Source organism: Chinchilla lanigera, unplaced genomic scaffold, assembly GCF_000276665.1.
Source record: "Chinchilla lanigera isolate Chin_1 unplaced genomic scaffold, ChiLan1.0 scaffold00048, whole genome shotgun sequence".
NCBI lineage: Eukaryota > Metazoa > Chordata > Mammalia > Rodentia > Chinchillidae > Chinchilla > Chinchilla lanigera.
Window position 1 is genome coordinate 11,821,033 of NW_004955449.1, and position 26,918 is coordinate 11,847,950.

Below are 26,918 nucleotides of genomic sequence, written 5' to 3' on the forward strand. Positions count from 1 at the left end.
AATAGACACAGGAGTACCACTTCCACACTCAAAAAGTAGGTCGCGGCTCCATGTCTCATGTTTCAGGCCCAGCTGTTATTTCTCACTTGGTGTCCTACCTGTGCTGTGTTAGCACACCCCATACTGTATTCCAGTTACATGGAACCCTTAAACGCCCTCCAGACATGCATGCTCTTTCCCACACTTGGCTGGAATTTTGCTCATGCTGCTTCTCATGTTGAAGCAGTCCTCTCTCAGCTCCTAAACCCCACACTAGCAGCCATGTGTCCTTGGTTAGAATTAATCCTTCTCTCCCTGGCTTCTAACATGGGTCACTGCCCACTCATGTCATGGTCATTTGTGTGGGTGATGACTAGATAGGGTGCTCCCCAAGTCATGTATCTGAAAGAGTACCTTCTGCATGGTAAGTGCTCAATGGTGATAGTTAAGTTGGTCATGTTTTCTTTCTTCCGTTTGATCCACAGGAAGCCTTTGGGAATTCTGTGAGTGATTATTCAGTATCTCCGGATGGACTCTTCATTCTTTTAGAGTCCAACTATGTAAAGGTAAAAGAAATGTTTTCTTAGCAACATTTTAAAAATCGTAAGAATACGTTATTTTGTAATGGATTTCAAGTGTATGTGTGTATATAATATTGATACCTAAGTAACATAATTGCCACTAAAAACTCATTAATTTAGCATCAAAAGTCATTCTTAAAAGACAAATCCAACCGGTGTTTTAAAGGAAAATTATTCTCATGCTAAAAACCATGTAATTAATATTATAATAACAATATAGCATATGTTAATAATATAAGTTAAGAAAGTTATAATAGGAACTTATCATATACAGTAAACATAAAGTAAATTTACACATCTGAATTTTACATCTGGTGACATAACTCATTTCCTTTGTCTCAATGTATGGTAAGACCTTCAGTAAGTATTTGCTTTAAAAAATTAACCCTCCTGTCCTCTGGATGACTCTGTAAGATGCCCTAGATAACCTCTCAATCTTAAAATTCTGCCATATACACATAGCATTTAGGGGACCTTCAGCTCCAGTCACAAGGTCCTGCAAAGATCGCTCAGCCTCCTCTGACTAGCATTCACCTATCAGGGGATCACACCGCCGGGAAAGCAGATCCACTCAATCACGTATCCTCCCTATTTGGAATGGATGCCACTTGCCACTTACTTTAATTCCAGCTTTCTGGCTACCATGGAGTTGAGTACATTTGTCCAGTACAGGATGCTTTAAGACACGCAAAAATGTTTGAAAGCCTAGTGAGATACTTTATATTAAAGACAAAACACAAAGCTGGGGATTCCTACCCCTGATTTTTCCTTTTCTGAGATAAATAACATTAAGTAGCCTTATCTCACACACCAACATTGTTCTAATCAAGCCAAACAAAGCATTGCCTACTCCATTTACCATCTCAGGATGGTGACTTTCAGTCATAATATTTACCCTGGATCCCTGTGTTGGGCCCCATTTCCTGGATATGAAGACTTTTTTATTTTTTCTAAACCCATCAATTATATGCAAATCAGAATCCTGTGCCAACTTTAACACATCTATTCTTAATAGGTTCATTTCTACAATTCAGCACTTCTTATTCCAGGAAATAAATTCACCTATGGAATTTATAAAAGTCTCCAGTGTCCAGGTTCAATTTCTAGATCAATAAATTGAAGTCCCTGGGGTACAGTTGACACCAGAATTGTTTTTAATGCTATAGAATATTTTAATGGGCAACCAGAGTTGAAAACCACTGAATAACAGTTGTTCTCGTTAAAGACTAACGTGTGCAAATAAGATAGAAAGATAATACCAGCTCAATTTGCTACTTAGTCTGGTAGAGCAAACGTTGTGTGATGTGCACCACCAAGTGCAGTTTGCTGATGCTTTAGAACCATCACGAGTGGTTTGTATTTGTCCTGTCCTTGGTGTTTACCTGTGCACTTAACTGCTTTTCCTGGTTTCACTCCATGCTCTTCCCCCACCGTCCACGCTGCAGGCAGTACCTTAAGAGCTCCTTTTAAAACCTAACTTAGATTAAGCCACAACTCCACTCGAACCTCCAGTGCTTCCCCATCATATTCAGAAGGAAACACTAGCATGAGACATGGCACTGGTAGGACTGGTCTCCCTGGACCTGAGCCTGCCCATCTGAACCTACCTCCCCTGATCTTCTACTGCCTCTCCTGCACTCCTCATGCTTGGCAAGCGCTTCGCTTCCCTTCTTGCACCTTAGGCTCTCTTGGGAAGGCTTGAAAAAGCACTAATGTTGGTGACCCAACCCCCAAGTAACCTTGTCAGTAGAGCTATGCAAAGTCCTTAGAACAGGGTGGATTCAAGAGCTCCCATGTGAGTCAGTGATCTGATCAGAGAACCTTTAAGTTCACGGCTCTTCATCATTCTCATTCTCATCCAAGGGCCACAGCACATGTTGCCGCTTCTTCCTGGGACCTTCTTCCCATGCGTACCTGCTTTTCCCTCTCTATAAGGTCAGCTCCAGGCTGTCTTGGAGACCTTGGTCCACTACCATGGTCCACTCACATCCCACAAATCTCTCTCTATCACAGTGTCCTACTTCAGTTTCTTCATAACATTTTACGAATTCTGTTATTTATTTCTTTGTTTATTGCCTGCCATGCTTAGTGCTTAATCAGTCTTAATCACTGCGGCAGAACCTAAGACTGGACCGCATGGCTGGACACAACAAATGCTTATTAGATGGACACGTGTCTCACAACAAAGCATTAAATTATACATTACTGGAAGTGAAGAACTATCTCTTCTTTTTCATTTTTAAAAGTGTCCAATAAAATTTGGTGGACAGGATGAATGCCTCGACTAACCAACTCTCAAAAAGAAGAATATCAGAAGAAAGAAAAGGCTGCCTTGGAACTCACTGTCCATTGGCATTGAGATCAAACCTCATTTATCTTCTCTCAGAGTTAGTGCATCTGGAATAATCAGTTATTACCGCTAAGTTGTAACTACTAGTACATAAATGAATGAAATGAATGAACGAATGAATGAGTAAGTACACAAGCAGGTATCATACAGTCTGCTATGGATACTCTCCTACATCTCTGCTCAGTTTTTAAAAAATTTTCTTTTTTCCAATTTTTATTTTTATTACTACATGTTTACAGTACATAATGATTACATTCCTCACAGGAACTTGGTACATGTACATGACACATTTTAATTCTTTTTTCATCTCCTTCTCCTGGTTTTATCCTCTCCTCCTTCCTCTCTCCCTGCATCTCTGGGTCACCTTCCCATTTGCAAAGATGTATCTCCCTATTTCCTACTATCTGTCTTTTATCTTTTTCTTAAGTATATTTTGAATTTCTCATATAAGAAGCCATGCAATATTTAAGTTTGTGTGTCTGATTTATTTCACTTAATGTTATGGCCTCAAGGTGCATCCATTTCCCTACAAATGACTCAGGTTTACTCTTCTGTATGGCGAATAGTACTCTATTATGTATGAATACCTCATTTTCTTTTTCCATTTATCCATTGATGAACACATAGGCTGGTTCCAAGATTTAGCTATTGGAACTGTGCTGCATAAATTTGGGTATTCTCATTCTTTAATAGTTTGGAGATAGTAACAGCTGTATCATCCATCACATGTTGATGTTCCAGAACCTAGCTAGGCACTTTGCATACATTCTCAGGCACCTCAGATTGTTAGTGTCATTATCTCCATTTTCCTGAAAAAAATATCAAAGCTTAAAGGGAAGCTTGCCTGATATTACACAGTGGAGACATGAACCCAGGTTAGACTATTCCAAAGCTTTTGCTCTTAAACATGATCTTGCTTAACTTTGCATTTCTACTTCTCTCTGTTACACTGCACTTTTACCCATTCTTTGTGTAGCAGCCTTCTACTATGAAATTCGGCCCAAGAATCTCCTTTCCATCAACCCCTCTCTCTCCCCAAGGCCTAATTTAAGATGCCTGCCTCTCCTGACCCACCACCAAATCTTAGTGTGGTTCCTTTATTGTAGTTTACTTGCTCACATCCTCGTTCAACTAGGAGCACTAGAGAGTAACACATGATAAATGGTTACTGCCACTGTTTATAAACTGAAAAGATGGACGAGTCTGTTGCAAAAGATAAAGCAATCACTCCAAACATCTTGGGTTTTCTTTCACAACTCATTATGGTTGTGTCATCCTGAAATGATTTCAGCCCTTCTTAATATTTTTAGCTTCTACCACACCTTTTGGCTCTCCCAAATATTATGTTGGAGGTTGCCCAGAAACAAGAATGGGGTGTGTCACAATAATCCAAGATTCAGGAAAGGAATGTATGACTTACAAGAAATGGGAACTTAATAAATATTTGTTGACATGAGAGTGCAGGAAGGTTAGAAATAAGTAGTTAGGGTTAGAAAACTTGACTGTGTGTCTCAGCTCTGGGACCACATAGCGGAGTGTCCTTGAGCTGCCTGTTTCGTCTATCTCCTTGTTACAATTTGGATTTTATTGTAGGTTTGTTTTATTTCTTGAATACCTTCTCTGTGACTTGTACTAGATTCCAAGTATGTAATGATGACTAAGACACAATTTCTTTCCTGTAAGAGTTTGGTAAGGAACATGGGCATATAGACAAGGAATTTCTTTTAAAAATATCTTTAATTTGGGGGCTGGGGATTTAGCTCAGCGGCAAAAATGCCTGCCTGGCAAGCGCAAGGTCGTGAGTTCGGTTCCCGGTACCGGAGAAAAACCAAAAAAAAAAAAAAAAAAAATCTTTAATTTTTATATCATTCACATATAGACAAAAATACAAAAATATGATCATATACACATTTTTTAATCTTCAACCCTCCTGCCTCCTTTTCTGCTTGGACCCCTAGTGTCTATTATGTGATCAAAATACATGGTGAATGTTTAATTTTAAAAACAATGTGTTGCAGTAAAAGACATACTGCCATTAATCTCCTTCTAAATACTTGTTTCTTGCTTTGAACACAATCATTCTTGCCAGGTTCTGAAGCAGTTCTGAGAAATCCTCCTTAGAGAGTATCTTTATAAGATATGATAAAAAATACAATGAATGTGGCCAAAAGCCATTCAACTCAAAGACAGACTTCATAAAAATATGATGTGGCCTCATCCACCTTACTCATCAGATCTGCTTCCATGGGACCTTTAGCTCTTCCCCAAAATCAAAATGACCATGGGAGGTAAACATTTTGAATGGTTCAGTATATTTCAGCAGCCTTAGTGCATACCTAAAGACATGAAAGAGGACTTTCAAGCCATAGAGCTAATTCAGTTTTTAAAAATAATTAATAGGCTTCATATTTTTAGATCAGTTTTAGGTTTACTGAACATGAGCAAACTTTTTCTGTGTGTTTTGTCATCTCCTCCTTCCTACCTTTTCCCTATTAATATCCTGCATTATGTTTGATATGTTTATTACAGCTGATGAGCCCATCAGTATCGATTGACACATTGCTATTAACTGAAGTCCATAGTTTATATTAGGGTAGACTGCTGATTTTCCCAAATATACAACGTGCACTCACTGCTACAGTATCATATGAAGTAGTTCCACTGTGCTAACCACTGGCTTTCTTTTGACTGGGGAAAGGGAGGGACGAATAGGTGGAGCATAGGGCATCTTTTAACTGTCTTCATAGTTTTCCTTTTCCAGAAAGTCAGTGGTTAATACAATATGTAACCTTTCATATTGTTCTGTTTCACTTAGAAAAATATATTTGAGGTTCCTCCATGTCTTTTTGTGCCTTAGCAACTCTTATGTCACTGAATAATAATTTGTTGTACAGATGTACTGCAGTCTGTTTATCTGTTCATTCACTATTTAAGAGCTGCTTGGTTGCTTCCTAGTTTGTGCTGTTATAATTAAAGGTGCTATAAACATTGGTGTGTAGGTTTATGTGTGGACATAAGTTTTCAACCTACTTAGAAAAATAACAAGGAGTTTGCTGATTAAGTTACTTGGACATGGCTTTTTTATGTAAAGGCTTTTATGGATTCAATATGTTGATTGAATATAAGACTATTCAGATGTTCTTGTCTCACTTATAAATTATTTTTCAAGGAATTTTTCCTTTTTTTGACTTTTTATAATTTACTGGCAAAAGTGTTCAGATAGTCTCTTGTATTCTTTAGTGTTTATAAATTCTATTGTGATGTTCCACTTTTCATTTCTCATATTGGTCATTTGAATTTCTTTGCTGTCATCTATTACTATATTAGCCATTATACTAGTCTCCTTATAGAACTAAGTTTTGCTTTCATTGATTTTTCTCTATTGTTTGCTTTCTTTTGATTACTGCGTTTAACTTTACTGTTTGATTTCTTCTGCTTGCTTTGGATTTAGTAACTTGACATTCATTTTCAGCCTCTTGAGATGGTTGTTTAAAAAATTAGTGATATATGTATTTTAACTGTAATATATAATACTGAGTAGCTTTCAAATAATCTGACATTTGACGTTTTCATTTTCAGTGTTCAAAGTAAACACTTCTCCACATAGTACCAACAATAGAATCATACATTTTAAAATATATTGCAAGTAAGATAGGTAAAAGGTGAAAATTTGCATTTTCCTAAACAGGAAATCTTAACATGCTATTCCAAATGTTAAGAGTAACACTATATACAAAAAATGGCACCTTGGTCCTCTGTGATTCTAGGAAACCCCTTTGAAGGAGGTGACACCAGAGCAAGATTATAGATGAAGTCCGGAGGTGTTTGTACGAGGTGGTCTTCAGAATATTTTCAAATGCCCAAATTCTAGTAGTCTAAGTCGAGAGTATTTTGAGTACAGAGGAAATGTATGATGAAATTTGAGTGTTATCGAGTAATATATTACCATACCTGGCATTTTGTGGTCATATAGCAAGTGACAAAACTATCACGAATCACAGAAGCCTGAAATGTCTGTTTTCTTTTGTAGCAATGGAGGCATTCCTACACAGCTTCATATGATATTTATGACTTAAGTAAAAGGTCAGTGCTTTCCTCATAAAATCTATTAGGCTTTTAGGGTGTAATTTTTTTCAAAGGAAACATCACTGTGAGTTATTCTTTTGGGTAATGATTTCTTTTATCTTTTTCCAGGCAGCTGATAACAGAAGAGAGAATTCCAAACAATACACAATGGATCACATGGTCATCTGAAGGTCATAAATTGGTTAGTAAATCGCGCCTGTAGTCATAAAAAATATTGGCTTAAATCTCGCTTATGCAGACCATACTAACCCTGACACAAAGCAGGCATCGTAGGAAGCCAATTAATTCATTAGAAAGTACAGCGTTACTGCCCCAGACAGTATCTCACTAGCCTAGCACAACAGATACAATTCCTGAAAGTTTCCAGACTTCTAGTAGGGAATTGGTTATTCATTGGGAAATGCTGGTTATACTTTTAAGTTCTAGTTGTCTGTTGTACTTACATATTTTTTGAGACACACCTGCTTTCTGCTAGTTTAGAGACCTACTGAGTCACTGTAGATATATCTTCATGTTGTATGGTACTGGCAGAATTTCAGAGGCCCAGAAGAATTTCAGTACAAAGATGGAATGTTTATCTGCACTTGAGCGTCTCCTTCCAAAAATGCAGCTGCACTCCCTCTCCTCTCCCTCTTAAGAAAGAAATGCACATGCATATATCATCCTGTAGAAGTGATCAGCTGTCTAGGTCTTTGCATACACTTTAGCATCCAAATGATAAGAGTTGTAAATTTCTTATGCTCAATGCATTAAGAATGTTATTAAAATTATTTGGGAATTGTAGCCTGTGTACTTGTAACTTAAAAGTAGAGGGAATAAATGACTCCTTACTCCTAAAGGGTAAACTTGTGGACAAGTTTACCCTTTAACTATGGTAGTCATTACACTTGAACAGATAAGGGCTTTAAGAATTTCAGAATAAAATGCATTATAACATTATTAATTAATACTGATGTTTTTTATTTTTTAGGCATATGTTTGGAAGAATGATATTTATATTAAAATTGAACCACACTTACCAAGTCACAGGATCACATGGACTGGGGAGGAAAATGTAATATTTAATGGAATAACTGACTGGGTTTATGAAGGTAGAAACTCTATAACCTTTTCCAATCAGAAAATCTATAAACTATTTAAAATACTTAACATTTCTTCAAAAATGGAGAAATTCAATGGCAATTTTAAACTATGTTGTATTTTTTTTTAATGTCTTCAAATCTCTTTTGGAACTTACAACACCAGGTATATCACACACTAAGAATTTCCTAGGAGTGGTGAGTGCTGCTTCTACCCTCATTGTCTCAGCAATACTCCATGTGTCTTTGGTTTACTACCACGAAAGGCCCTTCTGTATAGGTAGCTTTGCTGGCTTTACAAGGGCACAAAAGCCTCCAGATCAACCTCAGCTGCTTTTCTAACTAGATCTACCTAACCCAGAAGTTTTTAAGGAAAGCTAAATACTCCCATAACCTTAAAAATGATGATAAAATATTGTCTGGAGCTGGGAGAGTAGAGGAGAAGAAGAAAATGCCTGCTTTACAGAGGATTTGAGTTCACCTGAACTTGAACAAATTCGGATTTCTAGTTTTTAAAGAAGAAAATAATAATTAGAAAGACTCAGGGAAAAATGAGCTGCTTCATATTTATTAGAAAGACTCATCTTTATTTCATCCTATTGTTTATTCTTCATAGACTACAAAGTCTTGTTTCATGACTTAGTTTGATTCTGACCCAGTTCCAGTCAATTTTGGTTAGTGCATAATATTACAAAAATTACAAACAGTGTTATGAGAAAGATAAATTTCCATTTCCCAGAAATAAACATTTCATTAAAACTTGTAAAAAAATTTACCTACACTAGTCACGGAGTTGGACACAGAGGCTCTTTTAGGGTCTTCAGCATCAAGTGGAGAAGAGTGTGGCCCTCCCTCAGGCACAGCGGGGTGTCTCTAGAAAAGAACACAACACAGCCATGATTCCTAAGGTAGAAAATAGCTGGCAGAGTCACACCTGCAAGCTCATGACCAAGTCATTACATGTAGAAAGATAGCTTCATGGCTCCAGTATGGGCCTTTCTCTAAACAAAGGGCTTCAGCTTCTAGTACAAAATTATTGCATCATCAAAATGAAAAAATATAGTTCTCTTTTCAAATCAACACTAACAGAAAACATAGAACATCAGTGGCTATCTTATTTATGAGTAATTTTACAGACCAGAACCTGGCTTTAATTGTATTGAACTGATTTCACTGAAACTGGTATAGACTAGAATCAGTGGGTGAAAGCTACAGGGAATGAGATGGCAACTCAGTATAGTATATGAAGAAGTTCTTACTGGAATCCTTTGACTTGGAGTCTTATAAGATTCTTGGGTTCTAGTGCATCTCAGGCAAGCCACTCAGTCTCTTGAAATCTGTTTTCTTCTTTGTAAAATTGGCAGTCTATTGGCGAATAGACTCACCTAGGGACTTTTGTCAAGAAAATATGTGTTTTATAAATTTTTAATGACTATATACATGTAAGTTGATATAAGTATGAAGCTGTCAAGTGGGAGGAGGCTTCCTTAATGTGGAACAGGTTTTATGTCAGTAGAAATACTGAATAGAGGCAGGTAAGGCCAGTCCATTAGGTACACGAGTGAAAGCTATGAGACCCTAGGCAAATTTCTTATCCTGTTTAGGAATCTTCACTTTGCTCCTCTGTACAATGGGCTACTGTACGGATTAACTGACACAGTAAGAGTCATTTATTATCAGTGCCTAATACATAGGTCACATTTATGAGAGGTCAGCTGATCATCAAAGTAGTCACTGTATTTTATTCTTGATATTATTTTTACCACTATTGCAGCTATTGTTATTATTGAAAAATGCATTCTAAGCATCATATGAAGAGGTCCTACACATCAGGAAATTGACTGGGATACATAATTTCCTAACTCTAAGTTTTATTTTCTATGCTTTTACTTTTATGTTAATGCCCACATCATCGCATGAGAAGAATTTTCACCTAGTCCACATGAATCTCCCTTCCAAGTTGATAAAAGAAATTGGAGCCATTTAAGAGCTAGAGACTGAATGTCCCATGAAGTCCCCATGATAACTATAGTGAGGAACTGCCTGAGTCAGGTATTAAGAATGAACCCAAGCTGGGCGTGGTGGTGCACACCTGTAATCCCAGCACTTGGGAGGCTGAGGCAGGAGGATCATTGCAAGTTCGAGACCAGCCTGGGCTACAAAGTGAGCTCAAGGCCAGTCTGAACTGCGTAGACAGACCCTGTCTCAAAAAGACAATAAAATAAATAAAGAGTGAGCCCAAAGATGTACTGTAAAGCAAGACTTTTCCTTTGCCTCTCTCTTTGAATTTATTTTCTGACCTATCTGCATATACACCAGGGAAGGGTGTTAAACCCAGTGAGTTTTCAATTTCTAGACTGTGCAACAGAGATGTTTCTCAGTAGGGGTCTCATGGAGCTCTTGCCATTCTAAATCCATCCTTCCCACACCATGTTTGTGCTAAGAGTAGTAAACTCTGGGCACCATATTGGTTTGATAGCCTGGAGCTACACACCACCCACCAGTACCCCACGGGCTCAGTACGAACTGAGGCCAGTTGGGGAGAGTATGCTGGCGTGTTGACTGTTTGAAAATTAGGAAGGAAAATCAGCCTCCTGTGTGAAATTTACTTTTAGTATGTTTTGAGGCATAAATTTAGAGGATTATAAGATAAAGAAAAAATGTAGTGCTTATATTAAATATTGCATGCTAAAATATTCTAAAATGGTCCAATGGGTTACTTATTTTTACAATCCGGATATATCCTTGAAGATTTTATTTTTATTCATTTGTATTACCCTGATTTTGGAAACCCAGCAAATGCAAAGTGGTTCATTAGTTGAACTCTAGTGTAATTACTAAAGCTAATGAGAACAATATTTTGAATGCCAAAGCCAATTTATCAGCTACTTCTTGTAACAGAACAATTTATGTCTTTTTTTCAGAGGAAGTCTTCAGTGCCTACTCTGCTCTGTGGTGGTCTCCAAACAGCACTTTTTTAGCATATGCCCAATTTAACGACACAGAAGTCCCACTTATTGAATACTCATTCTACTCTGATGAGTCATTGCAGTACCCAAAGACTGTACGGATTCCGTATCCAAAGGTCTGCGCTCCTTCTTGTATAGTGGTTCTGTGATTTGATGGGAAGAGAATGGTTGCATTTAATCCCTTCCTGCTAATGAAAATATTGTCAGCCTCTCTTCAACAGCTTGCTGTGATTACTCTTGCTGAAGTCAACAGCATCTGGCAATTTTAAAGTATTTTTATTATCCCAGGAAAGAGTGTGATTTAAGGTTTTGTAATTTCTCCAAAAACTTTGAGAAATGACAAGCAGAAAAAGATGGTGAAAATGCGTTTGAAAGAGGTAGGGGGATGAAAATGTTTGAATGAAGTAATTGAATCAGAAGCTCATCTCATTTGTGGAAGTTGGAATGTGCCCGAGATGAAGTTGAAAAGCTTGGTTGTATATCAGATTGTATTACTAATTAACAGGATACGGTACATGACTAGTTTTAGTGATTCTATTATAGATTTGGCACTAGTGTAAACTTTGCACATCCTATATTTGTAATAATAGTGTCACATCTTGGTTTTCAAGACTGTTCTCTGCCATCCAGGATGTGTGTTTATTATAATTGAGGAGCTCTGTTAAACAGCGTAAGCCAGGCAGGAGGGTATTCAGAAGAAAGCCAGGAATTCTTCCCTAGTTCTGTACAAATGGCCCCAGTGTTATCTATAGGAAAATCTAATGAAGTAGTTTTGCTATAAGCAATTTGAAAAAAAGGGAATTTTTATTTTTACCAACTCACTTAATTTGCTTTATGAAAAGCTGCCATTTTCGGAAAGGAGAGGAAGTTAAAAGGAAAAAAGATCTGCGACTAAATATGGAGATGTGTTTTTAGCGGAATGTTATTTTTTGATGAGCAAAACTGGCAAAAAAAAAAAAACCATAAAATGTTCTCACTAAATATATCATATTATTTCTAACTAATCTGTCAATAGAAGACCGATGTGAATATTTTAAAAGGCTTTAGGCTTCTGTCATAATATTCACTTTAAAGCTCCAGCATGGTGACCCTGAGAATGGGGGAAAGTGAAAATTGCCCAATTAGCATTCCTGGCTCTTGGCTCAGGTACTAATCTTGCTGGTGGACGATGTCTTTGGCAGAACGCAGAGGTTCGCCACAGTGACAGGCACCAAAGACATTTTATCCCTTGGAGCCAGGCAGTATTTGCAAATGACAGAATTGATTTTGATTTTTGGAGATTTATCCTCATTTGTACAAAGTACGTAAATTGTGAACATGTGAATTTTTTTTATTCAAATAAGGAGCACTTTGGGTCTTCAAGTTTTACACATACACACACACACACACACACACACACACATACATATTATACCTCTGCTTGAACATGAAAAGGTTGCATTTCCTGACTCTCCCTGGTGTTTATTTTATTTATATTGAATGGTTTGAGACAGTTTGATTGTAATATTTTTATGGCCATAATGTGGACATTTTTGTACACTTTTTAGTTACGTACTGATGTTATAGTTTTTTGTCAATACCAACTTTGTATTATTTTTTCCTAGGCGGGAGCTGTGAATCCAACTGTAAAATTCTTTGTTGTAAATACAGACACTCTCAGCTCAGTCCCCAATGCAACTTCCATCCAAATTGCTGCTCCTGCTTCTGTGATAACAGGGTAAGACTTCGGGGTAAGACTTAGGGTCTGGACAGGGAGACCCCAGGGAGAAAGTTTCAGGCATACATGACAGAATCATCTCAGTACTCCACTGTATCACTCAGACTGGCATTTGTTCTTTCTTTCAGTGACTCTTTGTTGAGCCCCTCCTTCGTGACTTCAGGGTGAGCACAGTTCTAGCGGTGGGCATGTAGGCTGGTCAGAATGGCCGGCATCGCAGGTGTGGTGACAACCCACAGCCAGCTTTATAGCAATAGAAAGTGCTGAGTGTGATCAATGTTGTAAAGGAAAGCAAAGGAGGCCAAAGGTGCTGGGGTTGGTGGAGATAGTCAGGGAAGGCCTTTGCATTCGGATAACTGTGAGTCGTGATGTTTGAGGAAGGTGAGGGCTCTATCACAGAGATGCCTGCAGGTGCTGTCTGAGCAGAGGGAATGTGCTGGGGGCTTTAGGAGAACTACAGGAAGCCAGAGTAACTGGAGCCTCCTGAGTGGAGAAGAGAAGGGTGGTAGGAAGAAGGATCACACGGGGCATTCTAGGCCAGGATGAGACCTAGAGACATTGAGAGAAGCTGTGAATTCAATTTAGAAAACCCATCATCATCTTGTGTCCCAAAATGTGACTTGCTTACATACTCTTGGAGGTTTGAAATACTGTCATTAAGCGCCTTTAGGCTGTATCTTTCCAGCACTTTCCAGCACTTCATATGATCAGTGAGATGATATAAAATAATGAGATAAATGACATTAAGAGTAAAGTGACAGAGGTATAAACAACAGGTTAGAAGCATTCCAGGGAGGGGAGATGAGGTTTCCATGATGCCTGGGCTCGAAGACAGCTTCCTAAAGAGCATACTGATTGTGCCAATGGGATTCCAGCAGGGCCAGGGAAGAAGGGTGCTGAAGGGGAGCAGAGTGTGTGAGAACGTGAGCAGCTACCCAGGAAAAACCTGGCAGTGCTTGCTGTGGTCTCTTGGTTTACAACCAATATTTATCCATAGGGAGGATGAGCTCTGAGTGCCTGCTCAGAAAAATATTCCATCTGGAAAGAACTTCAGACTAATAGTTTGTAAACTATTTTGAAGGACCTGGGAGCTTTGTTGAAGTGAGATGCAATGCAGCAGTGCAATAAGAGAAAATAAATGGAAGATTGCTGCTCGCGTTGGGCAAGCCTAGCCCTAGTCCTCCTCCTTCTCCGGGAGCCCTGAGACATGAGACAGAACGTGGAGACATCCCAGGACACAGCTAGAACTCCACTGTAACACACAGCTGAGAGAGCTAAAGCTCTGCAAAGTAAAATGAACCGCTCGCATCACATGCTAGTGTGGGAAGGGGTATAGGACAGAGGCCTGCGCCTACTGGGACACAATAATTGAATAATCAAGTTAGAATACGTTGAGCTCATTCTGAGAGCTGAGATCAAGCTATATGCTCAGCCCTGGCTGTCTCATTTCTTCCCCACAAGCACCCCGTGGTGTCATGTTCACAGTCATTTTACAGACAAAGACAGTGAGTCATTGCTACTTGGAAATCTCTTTCCAAGGCACAGCTGTGAAGTGCTGAGCTCAGGAAGCTTAACCGGTTCTAAAGGCTTATTTTTTGCCCTCTGTGAATTAGTCATTGATTCTGTGTACTTTTTAGTTTTTTAAACTAAACTTAGGGGTTTCTTCATTGGCTGGATATTTTATGTGAACGTAAAGAATCACTTTGAGCAATGCTACAGCAAAGTATTGTACAGTGAATTTGAACTGGGGAGGTTGCAGTTTTTCTAAAATTAGGCCCTAGTTTTTCTCTGAGGACAGTGTTTCAGCTTTCAAAGCTACAGCAGGACAAATGAAATTCTGACAAGTTCTTCCACTCAGGGAGCTGCTGCTGCGTTACCCCATAATTCACTGATTTCCAGGCTGATTCGCCTTGCAAGGGCCTGCACCTCTGTCCCTTCCTTGGCTCATGTCCCTAGGAGGCCATGTTTCTCTTGCTTCCAGAAGAAGGTGAGGTCCTACAGGAAGACATGCCTGGTTTGCGATTTCTTACAAATTAGCAGAAATAGGTGGAAATGCATAGAAGTAGCCTGGCTACTGCTTGGCTGCCTTAACATTAAAGTTGATTAGATTAGTCCAGCTGCTCGTGTGTATTAGCTACTTATAATGGGAATCTGAAAGCCCAAAATATTTGAGAGAAAACAGCACATAAAGTTAAACCATATAACTCTTAGTGTTTTATTTACAGCAGTGGCTTCATGTTCTACAAGTTCTACAGGGTAAGGGTCACTTTTACAGGACAGTCTCCAAGTGCCCAATCAATATCTATAGGATAAATTAATAGATAAATTGATGGATAAGATGGATTTTCCAGGGGCCTTTCTGTGTAAGGAACAGGAATTCACAAAGCTAACTCTATGGATAGGCTTCACAGTGACCTTGCATAGCAATCTTCTTTTCCTCTTCCTCCTGTTCAACTGCAAATGCTGTGCCCTGGAAATAGAGGATGGGAGAGGGCTGTTCACTGAGGGGACCTCACACAACATCTGCTGAATTGCTCTGGGGTCCATTCCACCGTACTCATGACATACCCCACCCCGTTCTCTCTGCTTCTAAGGGACATGTTAGATAAAGACTTGTTCTATCTCCTCTAAATAGTGAATGGCCTTTGGTCTATAAATCAGGGTCATCAAAGGCTGAGATCATCACAGAAGAGATAAGTAAACCAGACAGACATTCCTTGGAAACTAGCCACATCTGCAAGAAAAGAGGCAGGTCAGGGCTTGCTACCAACGCTGCATCCTCAGATCTGCTCTATCTTGCCCCACCCATTTCGCTTCTCATTGATCTGTCAGCAACCCAGGAGGGCTGGCATCCTTATCAGAGGGTGGCATGGAGCCCAAGGCCGGCACTGGCAGTACGCCTGCTTCTTCTGTGATTCACTAAATTAATCAATCCGCAGTCTGCAGTTGTTCTTAGTAGCATTTTTTCCTCCAATATTCTTTCCAGTTAGTTATGTATGTCTTGTTTTAAATATCATTAACATACGAAACATTTACCCAAATTAGGGGCACTGCCTTCACCCCCAAAAACTTTATTAACTGCCTAGACTTTGCAAGATATTGTGCTAGGACAGTCCATCATTTCATAAATAGATTCCCTTAGGTATGATGTTCAAAATTAAGTCTCTTAATGCATTCAAATGTGATTTGTTTATAAGATTTAGATTACACACAACTGTCTAGGAATAAGTAGATTTCACCGAGTGAGAAATAGTGAGAAATACTACGCTTAAAAGAAGCAGGAAGGTAAAGCTAACTACTAATGTTCCCAAAGAAACAGGCAGGGTTCTTCGGTGGGCATGAGGATGAACAGGAGTTGTGAAACCAACTGCTGGATTTGAACCCTGGCTACAACTTTCTAGATGAGTGATCCCGGGCAAGTTACCCGACCTCTCTGCACTTCTGTTTCCTCATCTGCAAAACAAAACAAGAGTACCTACTTCCCCGGGTGGTCATGAGCTCATTGTCAAGCTCTCAGAGCAGTTCCTGGCACAGAGCAGACAGCACATGGCTACGCACTCTCATGATTATGTCCAGAAATCACTCTGTTGAATTCATATTGAAATCAGCCATATTCCCCTTGGACTTTACAGATCCAGAAGTTAGAAAAGCTTGTTGAGTCGTCCTGACCAACACAGGATTGAACAGGCTAGATTCACCGGAAGACCCACCTGTACATGTGGCTCCTTTCTACCACCCATTACAAAGAACAAGTCTACTGAGCATTTGCCCCTCTCTCTGCAGAATAAAATCAGCAGGTGGTATGCAAACAAACTTGATAAGCCTGCTTGTTGGATGGTACTAATTTAACTTTTCACTAAAAAGTTCAGTTGAGCTATTTGTTTATATCTCTTTCATGACACTGACATCTCAGCCTGGCACGATCTCAGGGCTGCAGTGGAAGGGAAGTATGTTTATTGAAAAAAATTTTAAAAGTACTTTCTGCTCAGCCAGTGACCTGCCTTTGCTGAGCACCAGGGTGCAGAGTACACTTCGGGCCATGGAAGTGACAAAGGTAGTAGATGATCCAGGTTCACTGAACTTTACCTAGAAATGGACAGGGAAGGGACAGACACACGTGAGTTTCCTGGCTGACTTCCTACATTCCATTACTGAATGTTTTCAAGTGGGGAAAAGTTGCTTCACAGTGCTGACTTCTGAACCTGAGTAATTTATGGTTTTAACAGATAAAGCTACTTAACTTCAGCACTGAGCATGAAAAAATTATTTTGCCCCCTTCCCTCCCCATTCTACCACCAGAGCTCTTTAAAAAAGAGGGGCGGGGGTATTTCTGGGTCCCAGTTTCCTAACCTATACCTATGGAACACTCCAGAATTTTAAGCATGTGAAGAGAGAGGCTTCTCATGCCCACCCTGGACAGAGTCACATAATTCTCATCATATTGCCCAAAGGATGTTTGATGTAAAAAAATAAGAAAGTCTCCTGCAGAACCAAGGTATGTCCACCAAGGCCCATGGACTAAATCCATCCTGCTTCCCATATTGTAAGAGTGGCTTTACATTTTTTAGTGGGTAGGAAGAAAAGTCAAAAGAAAATGCTTCGTAATGTGAAAATTATATATTTAAATTTCAGGTTTTCATCGGAGCATAGCCACTGCCATTTGTTTAAGTACTGTCTGGTGCTTCTGTGCTGCAAAGGCAGAGTTAAGTGGCTCTGACTGAGAACTCACAGACCACAAGGATTAAAATATTTACTATCTGGCCCTTAACTGAAAAAAAGTTCCCCCAGTCCTCATCCAAAAAATTTATTTTGAAAAGCTTCTTTTGCTGTCGTCTTTTCATTCTTCCATTCTCTGACTTATTATGTGTCCTTTATTATTTGCCTTTGCTCTTCTTGTTTGGCTTCCTACGGGCAAATGCTAAAGAATTAGAGGAGGAGCCTTTCTTACCCAGCAGGACATGCAGCACATTCTCAGAAGCCACAACCTGACAGTTTGTGATAAGCCCCTGAAAGCAGGTGATAGCGATTTAGTAGCAGGGAATTTCCAAGAAAAGACTTCATGAGAAAGGGAGCAGTTCAGTGATGACCTGAGGAACTTAGGGCATGGCAGGCATTTTGGACACAAAGACAAGTTTAAACAAAGAAGAGGTGACTGGGAAACACCGTGGGATGTTCTTGAGAGCACAGACACCCGGGAGAGGGAGAGGGAGCACAGAGGTTCTTGGTCATAAGCAAGAAGAGGGTTGACATGGAAGGGACTCGCTCTGTGTGGATGTGGTGCTTCATGGTTGTGTTAAAGGGTTGGTTTCTTAGGACCTGCATCAGCGACAGCATGGAGTCCCAGGGTCACCAAGTACATTCACACTTTATCTGGCCATTAAAAAAGAGAGAGAACAGTTAAGCTGTGAGGGGCCTAAAATGCTTTATACTGAGCCATCCCGAGTGCTCAATAAATATTTGTGGCGTGACTCAGTGTCTGTGAAGGGAGTGGAAATGGAAGGCATCTGTGACTTCTGAAGAGGGCCAAAGCTATTCAGGCCACAAAGTCACGAGAGAGGATTTTTTCCTTTCTTGAGGGCTACATTCCTCAGGAATATCATGAGTGTTTGTTTGGAGTCAGGCACTGTGCTCAGCCCTGGGGATTCCCTGTGAACAACACAGATGTGGGTTCTGGCTGCCTCAAAGAGCTGACAGTCAAGCAAGATGACCAGGAGAGGGGACAGCAGTCCCTGGGGAGGAGCAAGTGGAACATCTTAGAATGTTTAAGGTGACAGGAAACAAGACCATGGGACCGCCCCTCTGGGAAGGAAGATGAGAAGATTCATTCTGAACCTTCTGACCAGAGAAGAAAAGCCTCTGATCAGACACCAAAGATAAGGGATTGGTGAACAGTCACCCAAACTCACACTAGAGAGAAACAAAACAGTAAAATAAAAAGTTATGCGGAGCAAATAATGTTAAGGAGGCTAGCAGAAAAGTAGACTATAAATTCCATGCATTTCACCACAAATCAGAAGATGGTTCCAAAAATATTTGAAGATATGTGTTGGAGAGGTAGTGAAAATTATCTCTTGTTATATAAATTATGTTAGAATACCACAGGGTTCCTTGATTTCTTCACAGAGTTCATGTTTTTGCTCTAGTGAAATGGTTTTGTAAGGATATAATTCTTTGATTTTCAAAGTTTCTGGAGGTGTGAGTCAATTTTTTCCCATTTAAAAGTGAAGTTGAGAAAAGGGTCAGCTGTAGTTTCATCCTAATAAGAATTTTCTGGAGAAGTACGTCCAATTAGCAGCAAATACTTAAATCTCAGCCAGTGCCCCCTGACCTCATTGTACTGTTTCTTCATGACAACGGAGATGAAATGGGAAAGAATCACCATTGACTCTCCAATACCACCAGAGGCCAAGTTTAGGACCTGATAAAGCCTGACTGTCTGATTCCAGTCACATATGTGAAGCCACTGTCAAATGTTGCTGCTGTTTTTCTCATTGCATCTGTTTTATTTTCCATTCAAAATTAAATCGCACTTTAAGCCAGAGGAAAGTTAACATATTGTGGTATTGAATAGTATTCTTATCCATTTAAAATTCCACTTCTCATTAGGACTGATTTCTTTTTACAGCATAAAATTCTTATTTGGACCGAGTTCTGGAACAAATTCATTCTCTCTCACTTTCTGTATTTTTCTCTTTTCCTGTCCCTGCCTTCCTTCCAGGGATCACTATTTGTGTGGTGTGACATGGGCTACACAAGAACGGATTGCTTTGCAGTGGCTTAGGAGGATTCAGAACTATTCTGTCATGGATATCTGTGACTACAACAAGTCCAGCCCAGGATGGGACTGTTCACTGGTAAGGATAGATCCAGAAGCTCTGCTTCTAAAAGCACATGTAACTGGAGGAACTCAGGGCGAGTGAAGGGTGGCCATTAGTAAATGAGGTTTGACTTTCTTTTCTCTCTTACCACCCAACTCTGAGTAGCTGATCAATCTTATGTAACTATAAGATAACATGATGGTGCTTCTACTGCATCTTCATGCACTAGTCATACTGTTTTAATCATGGTACAGTCATTTGTGAAGAAGAGAAGGGTGATGGAAAAATCAGAAGATGGAACCTGTCTTAGTGACTTTTCTCATTATGGAGACAAAATACCTGACACCCAAAGTTAAAGGAGGAAAGGTTTATTGCATTTCACATTTTGTAGAAGTTTCAGTCCATAGTTGGCTGGCTCCAAGGCAGGGTGGCATGGCAGAGGGGGCATCATGAAAGAAGCAGTTCAAGGCAGGTAGAAGGCAGCAAAGCAGCAAAGTAGCAAAACAGAAGCAGCAGCAGCAAGAGCAGCCTGCCTCTCTCTTTTATCCCTTCCAGGCCACGGGCCCTTTAGGTGGTGCCACCCATACTACGGTGGGTCTTCCCACTATCCACACCGAGAACTAGGCCAAATCAGTGGACTAACTTAGCAATCACGCACACCTGATCCCACACTTAATCCCAGATTCACACACCCTAGATCCACCACCTTTGAAAAGCCCCACCTATGACCTATGAGGCTTAGGAGGGACATCAAGACACAAGCCATAACAGAATCTGATGGACTGTGCTGATGTCAATATTTAAAAATGTAAAAAGGCCAGGGGCTGCAAGTGCAATGAAGGTGTTTTAATGGCAGAATAGGGGATGGAGAATGATAGCTAAGTGTGTGAAACAAAACAGTCTCATAAGGCCACAGATTCATTGCCATGTTATCTTTAAGTAGGAGATGGCTTCAGAATTGAAGGCTTGGACAAACTCAGTGTTAAGCCAACCTTGAAGCACTGAGGATTTCCAGCTGGGAGACCATGGCGCCCAGCTCATCTTGTGTATCCCAGTTAAACCCCTTTGAGAGATAGCAGTGTCAGGAGGGACAGGGGCTGGAAGATATTTGCTGGAATGTGTCAAGGGTCCTCTAAAGCCTCCTGTTCTGGCCATGGGCCCTGTGTCTGCATACCTTCCTCCCCGCTCCCATCTTGTTTAGGCACAGGGCAAACTCACATCTTGGGCAGCTGGAGCACACCACATCTTGATTCACTTACTTATTTATGCAAGAAACACTGAGTGCCTGTAATGTTCCAAATTCTGTGCTAAACTATGGATATTTTAAAAAATGAATTAGCCTGCCTGTCCCCAAAATGCTTCTGTTCTGGTAAGGAATCCCATTATGAAAATATATGCAAGAGTTACCATTTATTGAGTGCTTACAGTATGTCAGGGACTGTGGAGACTGAGGCTCCTTGGTCACAAGCAGTGTGTTCAAGTCACAAGTTGCCAGAACTCAAATTGCAAAACACAGTCCCCTTCCTTCCTGCTGATTAGATCACTTTAATACCATGGTATTGTGCCAGAAAACAAGGTGCAAAGAGGATGTGAGATCAAAGAAGATGCCCGATTCTACGGAGGGGGAGGGCAAAAGGGAGCATGACAGAGATATAGGTAGTCTAGGGTAGCATGTCATGTACGGGCAGATAAGGGCAAGAGCCCCATCCCAGCAGAGGACTGTGCTAAACCAACCAGTGTGAGCACTTTAGAGCATGGGGAACTGTGGTACTTATCCTGAGGGCCAGGGGAGAGGAACAGACTTAGAATCAAAAAAATAAAAAATAACATGATATAGGCTCCGGCGCCACTCTGAGTTTGGTCTTGCCTTGTAAGAAGTGGGGAACTGACTCGAAGTTTTAAATGGGAGAGTGACATTGTGAGACTAGGTCTCTTGCCAGAAGAGGTCAGGTGAGGGCTGTGCAGGGTTGACAGCGGACCAGAAAGGGAAAAGACAAGCAGTCTCTCCAATGAGGAGCTTGTGGCAATGGACCAGGGAAACCTGCCAAGGACATGGATGAAGGCAATGATGGCAGAGAAGAACAAAGTTTAAAAAAAGGGGGAGCAGGAGGAGGGATGAGGGAGAAGACTGGGAGAGGAGCAAGAATCTGGAAAGATTTCCAGGTCTCTGGCTTGGGTGAACAGAAGAATAAAAGTTTAAAACCAGGCTGCTGGAAGAAAGAGGAGGACATTCTCTTCATTTCTGCGTGCACCGAACTTAAAAGATCAGCAGAACTTCCAGGACAATGTATAGGGTGAGTCTAAGACAGAACCCTACATGAGAGAGGTAAATGATCTAATGTAACTACATGAAAAATACTAGCATAAATAAAAATAGGAATGGATGCAGTTTCCAGTAATAACTTCAGGGTAAGTTCATTTAAACACTCTTATTCTACTTTTGTTCATATGACCACATTGTAGCTAACGAGTGTGTTTCATCATCTTTCTCTTTGAAATGTCGTCGTTGCCTTTTTCTCTTCTAGGCGCATGCGCACACTGAGATGAGCACGACTGGCTGGGTTGGCAGAGTAAGTGCTATGAGTTATGGGATTTTACATACCGTGGATCAACTGCTCAGAGCTGTGATTTGTAGGTATTCTACAGTAGAGCTCTGGGTTATTTCTCATTAACAAATACACAAATTGACCTATTTCTCGGATATTGGAAGTATTCTCTATGTAACATATTCAGTTGGAAAAAGTAAGAGGACGAGTGAAAAACTGGGAGCAGAGCAGACATAACAAAATAAATACTCTAGGCAAGTTGTAGCTCCCAGCAAGTTAAAAAACAACCACTGCTAACAGGCAGTCAAGATGCCAAATGTATTAGTTGACCTCATATTTGAAGTTATGTGCTTTCAAAGCAGAAAACACAGTCTCCAGCCTAGATTGGACAAATGCCTAAGGAGATCTAGCAGAAATTCAGTACCAACCATGTAATGCCCATTATACACCTCTCTTTGGAGAAAATCATACTTATGCGAGTTCACACACTGCTAGGCACCCAGCTGCAGCCCCTTCACCAGGAAAGCAGGCAAACCCCGGGGGACTTCTCGAGCTCCTTGGTCCCACTGCATTGCTTGCGCATCACCTAAGATTTACCAGTCACACTGCTGCAGGACCATGGGGTGAAGCACGTAGGTGAAGAAACACCAGCCAGCATGCTGCCTCGTGAAAGATGAGGAATGAATCACACCCAGTTTTAAGACCATTTCTATTAATCCTCCTAAACAGGGAAACATAGTGGCACAAAATATGTAAAGGTTCCACATGTCTTGGTTCACAGAGGTTGAGGCCTCGATCGAGCAGGGTAACCCCTTCTAGCTGGGCACAGAGCTCCAGCACAATTTTCATGTCCTTTTCTTCAGGCATTGATTGGGCAGAGGGGAGAGGTTTGCCAACATGAAAAGTGGTTTCCTCCATGGCAAGAGACACGCTACACTTCCTCACGACTCTTCGAAAAAAATATGTTTTTTCCTCTCTGTATTTAACCAGACAGATGCCACTTTTCACACATTTCTACTAGGCATAACTCCATCCAGGGGAAACAGGGAAATGTATTAAAAAGATAAGGCTGTGAACACAGGTCTAGAGAGGGGAATGTGCTTCAGAGCTCTGTAATGAGAACACCGAGTGTACGGCACGCCTCAGCTTGCTCCATAAATGAATCCACTTTGAATCACTAAATAGAAGAGAGAAGTATTTTTCTTCCTTCCCAAAATGGGAGCTGATGAGAGAGGAAACATCAAGAGTGCAGTGAACCAACAATTTTAAAAGACTATCTCCTACCTGCTCTCAAATGTAGCTAGGAAATAGAAATCGCAGAACGACATATTCCTTTCAGGCTGGGATAGATGCTCTTCTGCTTAAAGCGTATTATATTCTCTGCATTATCTTTCACTGAACTGTGAAACACTGAAAATTCTGTTCTATATTACTCTACAATCATTTTGGTAAATTGTTGATTATCTTTAACAAAATTTTAAAAAGCTTATAATGAAAATGACTATTTGAATGCTTCCACATAAAAGAGACATCAGACATTCCTTATGGTATCAGTCCAGAAATGGTTGACAATTAGGCCTGACTTTTAAAAACAAATATGTGTAAAATAAGAACAAAACTCCCCCCAAAATACAAACCACCTCCATTCTGAAATAGTCAAAGAACAGTATAAGTGTTTCAAGAAAGTACATTTGTGACACCAAGAAAATATATTTCTTGAAACAAAGGTCAATTCTAAGTTTCACATGCTGACAGCCGGAAGGCATATTTATTCTCCATGGACAAAGAATGTCCCCAAATAATGGCAACCATTTCTTTTTATCCAGTGTCCTGTCCAACTGATTTTATATCTACTGTCCTGAACTCACCAAAAACTGCCATGAATTCATTCTTGTCTTGTTTTGTCCGCATTTTATTGAAGGGAGACTTTTTTTCAAGACCCTCCAGTTTCAGTTGGCAAGTAAAACCTTTGGTTTTGAGCATAGATTTGGGGGAGAACTTTCTAAACATACAGTTGGTACTGAGATGAGCCAGATGACAGGAGTGCTTTAATGTTTCTTTGTTCTCTCTTATTTTCTAGTTTAGGCCTGCAGAACCTCATTTCACCTCTGATGGTAATAATTTCTACAAGATCATCAGCAATAACGAAGGTTACAGGCACATTTGTCATTTCCAAATAAATAATAGGGTGAGTATTCTTAATTTGTTTCAGGTTGACCTCCTGTTTTTGAAATTAATTTGAAGTGGAAAGTGAGTAAAGTCTATCAATGTGTACAAATAGACTAATTCAAATTCTTTAATGATGTAGGAGTAGGCTGGGGTGTGATGTGGACATCCAACAAAAGCTATCAAGGTTATTTTAGCTCCTGATATAAATGATTCAACCCTCTACTTAATTTTGTTAAGAGAGAGTCAAATAAATCTTTTATTTAAAAACCCCATCAGGATTGCACATTTATTACGAAAGGAGCCTGGGAAGTCATTGGGATAGAAGCTCTTACCAGCGATTATCTGTGAGTACTCTAATAATCAGTAGGATATAAACCCACTCATAATCACGCCCTCTTTGCACAGAAGTAGGGAAAAAAATCTCCGACAAATAAGAGAAGTCTATTTGGAACGTGTTCAACACATTTTTTTCTTTTTAACATACGGAAGCCTTAATGATTTTCGCATATGCTCAGCAGATTTGATAGCATGCCACCACGCAGCTCTACCTCTTGCTCTTACCTGCTTTACATCCCAGAGCTGCAGCGTCTTTTACTGGAGCACCCTGGAACGCTGTGCCGGCCTTGGGGTTGTTCTGTCCGCTTTCAGCGGCTCTGATTGTTTGGAAGCCTTGGAAGGGCAATTGTATCTGCCCACGTCTCGGCCTTTCTCTTTGGAAAATGGAAATCTTTCCTTATGGTGTCCACTACCCTTCATTAGAACCTTAGGCACTTTCGTGGTATTGGCTACATTATGGGGGAATTTTGCCACTGCCTGAAGTTGTTTTTGTAGACGCTTTTCAGAAGTGACTCTGCCACCACAAGGAGGATAACATTCTTGCCATCTTGAAGCTTATGGTAGAAATTAGATAATATGGAAAATGAAATTGATGAATGGAATATCAATTTCAGGCTACTTGTCCAGTGATACTTTCTCACAAAAGGTAGGTGCCGGGGATGTAGCTCAGCGGCACAGCGCCTGCCCGCCTAGGAAGTGTGAGGTTGTGAGATTGATTCCCGGTACCAAAAAAAAGAAAGGTTTCTTTTCAAGTTTTAGTTGAAGGAGTAAACTAAAGTTTTATTAACTAAAGTTGAAGGAATTTATTCACTTGAAGGAATAAGTCCCAGTTTCATGTAAATAAAAAGACCGTCCTGGCTACAGATGACGGAGAGAAATGGCTTGTGGGATGATGGGAGGGGCCCGGAAGTAATGCTGGCAGAAAGAGGGCACTAATGCGCATGCGCACGGACCCTGGTTGATTTGTTTAGTGTTCTAACATTTTTGTAATCAGTACATACTTCTTTGTTTTCTTCTCAGGTACTACATTAGTAATGAACACAAAGGAATGCCGGGAGGAAGAAATCTTTATAAGTAAGAATTTTGTCAAGTCGTTGACTTCTGTCAAAAAGATGGTGAACAATTTCTAGACTTGAACTTTTTAAATCTTATTGTAATATTAAGTTGGAATTACTACCAAGCATCTTTATTCCTTCATAAATCAATACACGTGTCACATAAAGAATGACTTCATTAGCTGTTTTTTGATATCTAATAAACCTCCAAACAATGGGAGGTTTGAGGTTATTAATTCTGATACTTCAGAACCTAGAACAACATGGCATTATTCAATTTGTTTCATTTATCCTTTGATTAAGTGCTTAATTTCCTCCATTGGTTTTGTAGAATCCAACTTACTGACTACTCAAAAGTTGAGTGTCTTAGCTGTGAGCTGAATCCAGAAAGGTGCCAGTACTATTCTGCGTCATTTAGTAAAGAGGCAAAATATTATCAGCTGAGATGCTCAGGTAAGTTTGTGCTGACGGGGCGGAGGGCCTTGGCAGCACTGACACACTTGTGGGGGGAAGCAGCGCCTCTGTTCTCTTTGCTGGGGAACCCAGTCTGCCCTCCTCTCAGCAACAGATGTGCACCTCCCTGGAAGCTTCTCACTCTGTCCTGGGCCCTCCCCTGTGCCTGCAGTTGCCCCCCAGCATCCAGCCTGGGAGTCACTCTTTGTTCTCTCCTCAGTTCTCTTTCAAACCTGAGAGGTCATGCAGTTCTCAGGCCCTTTCTGTCCACTCACATTTAAGTGGTGTGTTTAAATCACCTGTTCTTCCCCTTTGAAGACTTCTTTCTTATAAACCCATGTTTTATGGGTTTTTAAATGATTATGTTATGCACTCACCCCTTTAAATGAGAAAATGTCGTTTTCCCAACATGCCCACTGCTCTATCTTGTTTTGTTAGGGCAATTGTTTATTATGGGTGAAGAAACCTGGTCAAGGAGAAGCACAGTTGCTAGTGGGCACACACGAGGCACAGTAGGGTTTAAGCACAGGCCAGAGGCCTCCCTGCTGAACACTCTGCTAGGTTACTTCTCAAAATTACAGAGCACTGGAGTATTCTGAGAGTAACTGCCCATGGCCTAAAAGAGGGTGCTGAACCAGTTACCCGGCTCCTCCCTCAGTAATGTATTTTCTTTATCATTATTTATTTATAGCTCCTTGCTGTGGTTGTTTTTGTCACTCTTTCTTAGGCATGTCCTTTATACTAGACACTATGCCAGAAGCTTTATATTCATAATCTTAT

The 26,918-nt window shown here is 40.2% G+C and overlaps 1 protein-coding gene across 2 annotated transcripts in view; it reads left to right on the top strand.

Annotated features, from left to right (window-relative positions):
- Positions 1-26,918, top strand: part of Dpp4 (dipeptidyl-peptidase 4) — a 77,415-nt gene that overhangs the window by 25,039 nt on the left and 25,458 nt on the right. For both annotated transcript variants that reach the window (XM_005393318.2, XM_005393319.2), the window contains exons 5-16: positions 465-545; positions 6,941-6,993; positions 7,105-7,177; positions 7,967-8,087; positions 11,000-11,160; positions 12,649-12,761; positions 19,480-19,615; positions 22,105-22,149; positions 24,206-24,313; positions 24,571-24,638; positions 25,651-25,704; positions 26,017-26,138. In XM_005393318.2, coding sequence (XP_005393375.1) covers positions 465-545; positions 6,941-6,993; positions 7,105-7,177; positions 7,967-8,087; positions 11,000-11,160; positions 12,649-12,761; positions 19,480-19,615; positions 22,105-22,149; positions 24,206-24,313; positions 24,571-24,638; positions 25,651-25,704; positions 26,017-26,138 — 1,135 coding nt within the window. The remainder of the gene's footprint in view (positions 1-464; positions 546-6,940; positions 6,994-7,104; positions 7,178-7,966; positions 8,088-10,999; positions 11,161-12,648; positions 12,762-19,479; positions 19,616-22,104; positions 22,150-24,205; positions 24,314-24,570; positions 24,639-25,650; positions 25,705-26,016; positions 26,139-26,918) is intronic.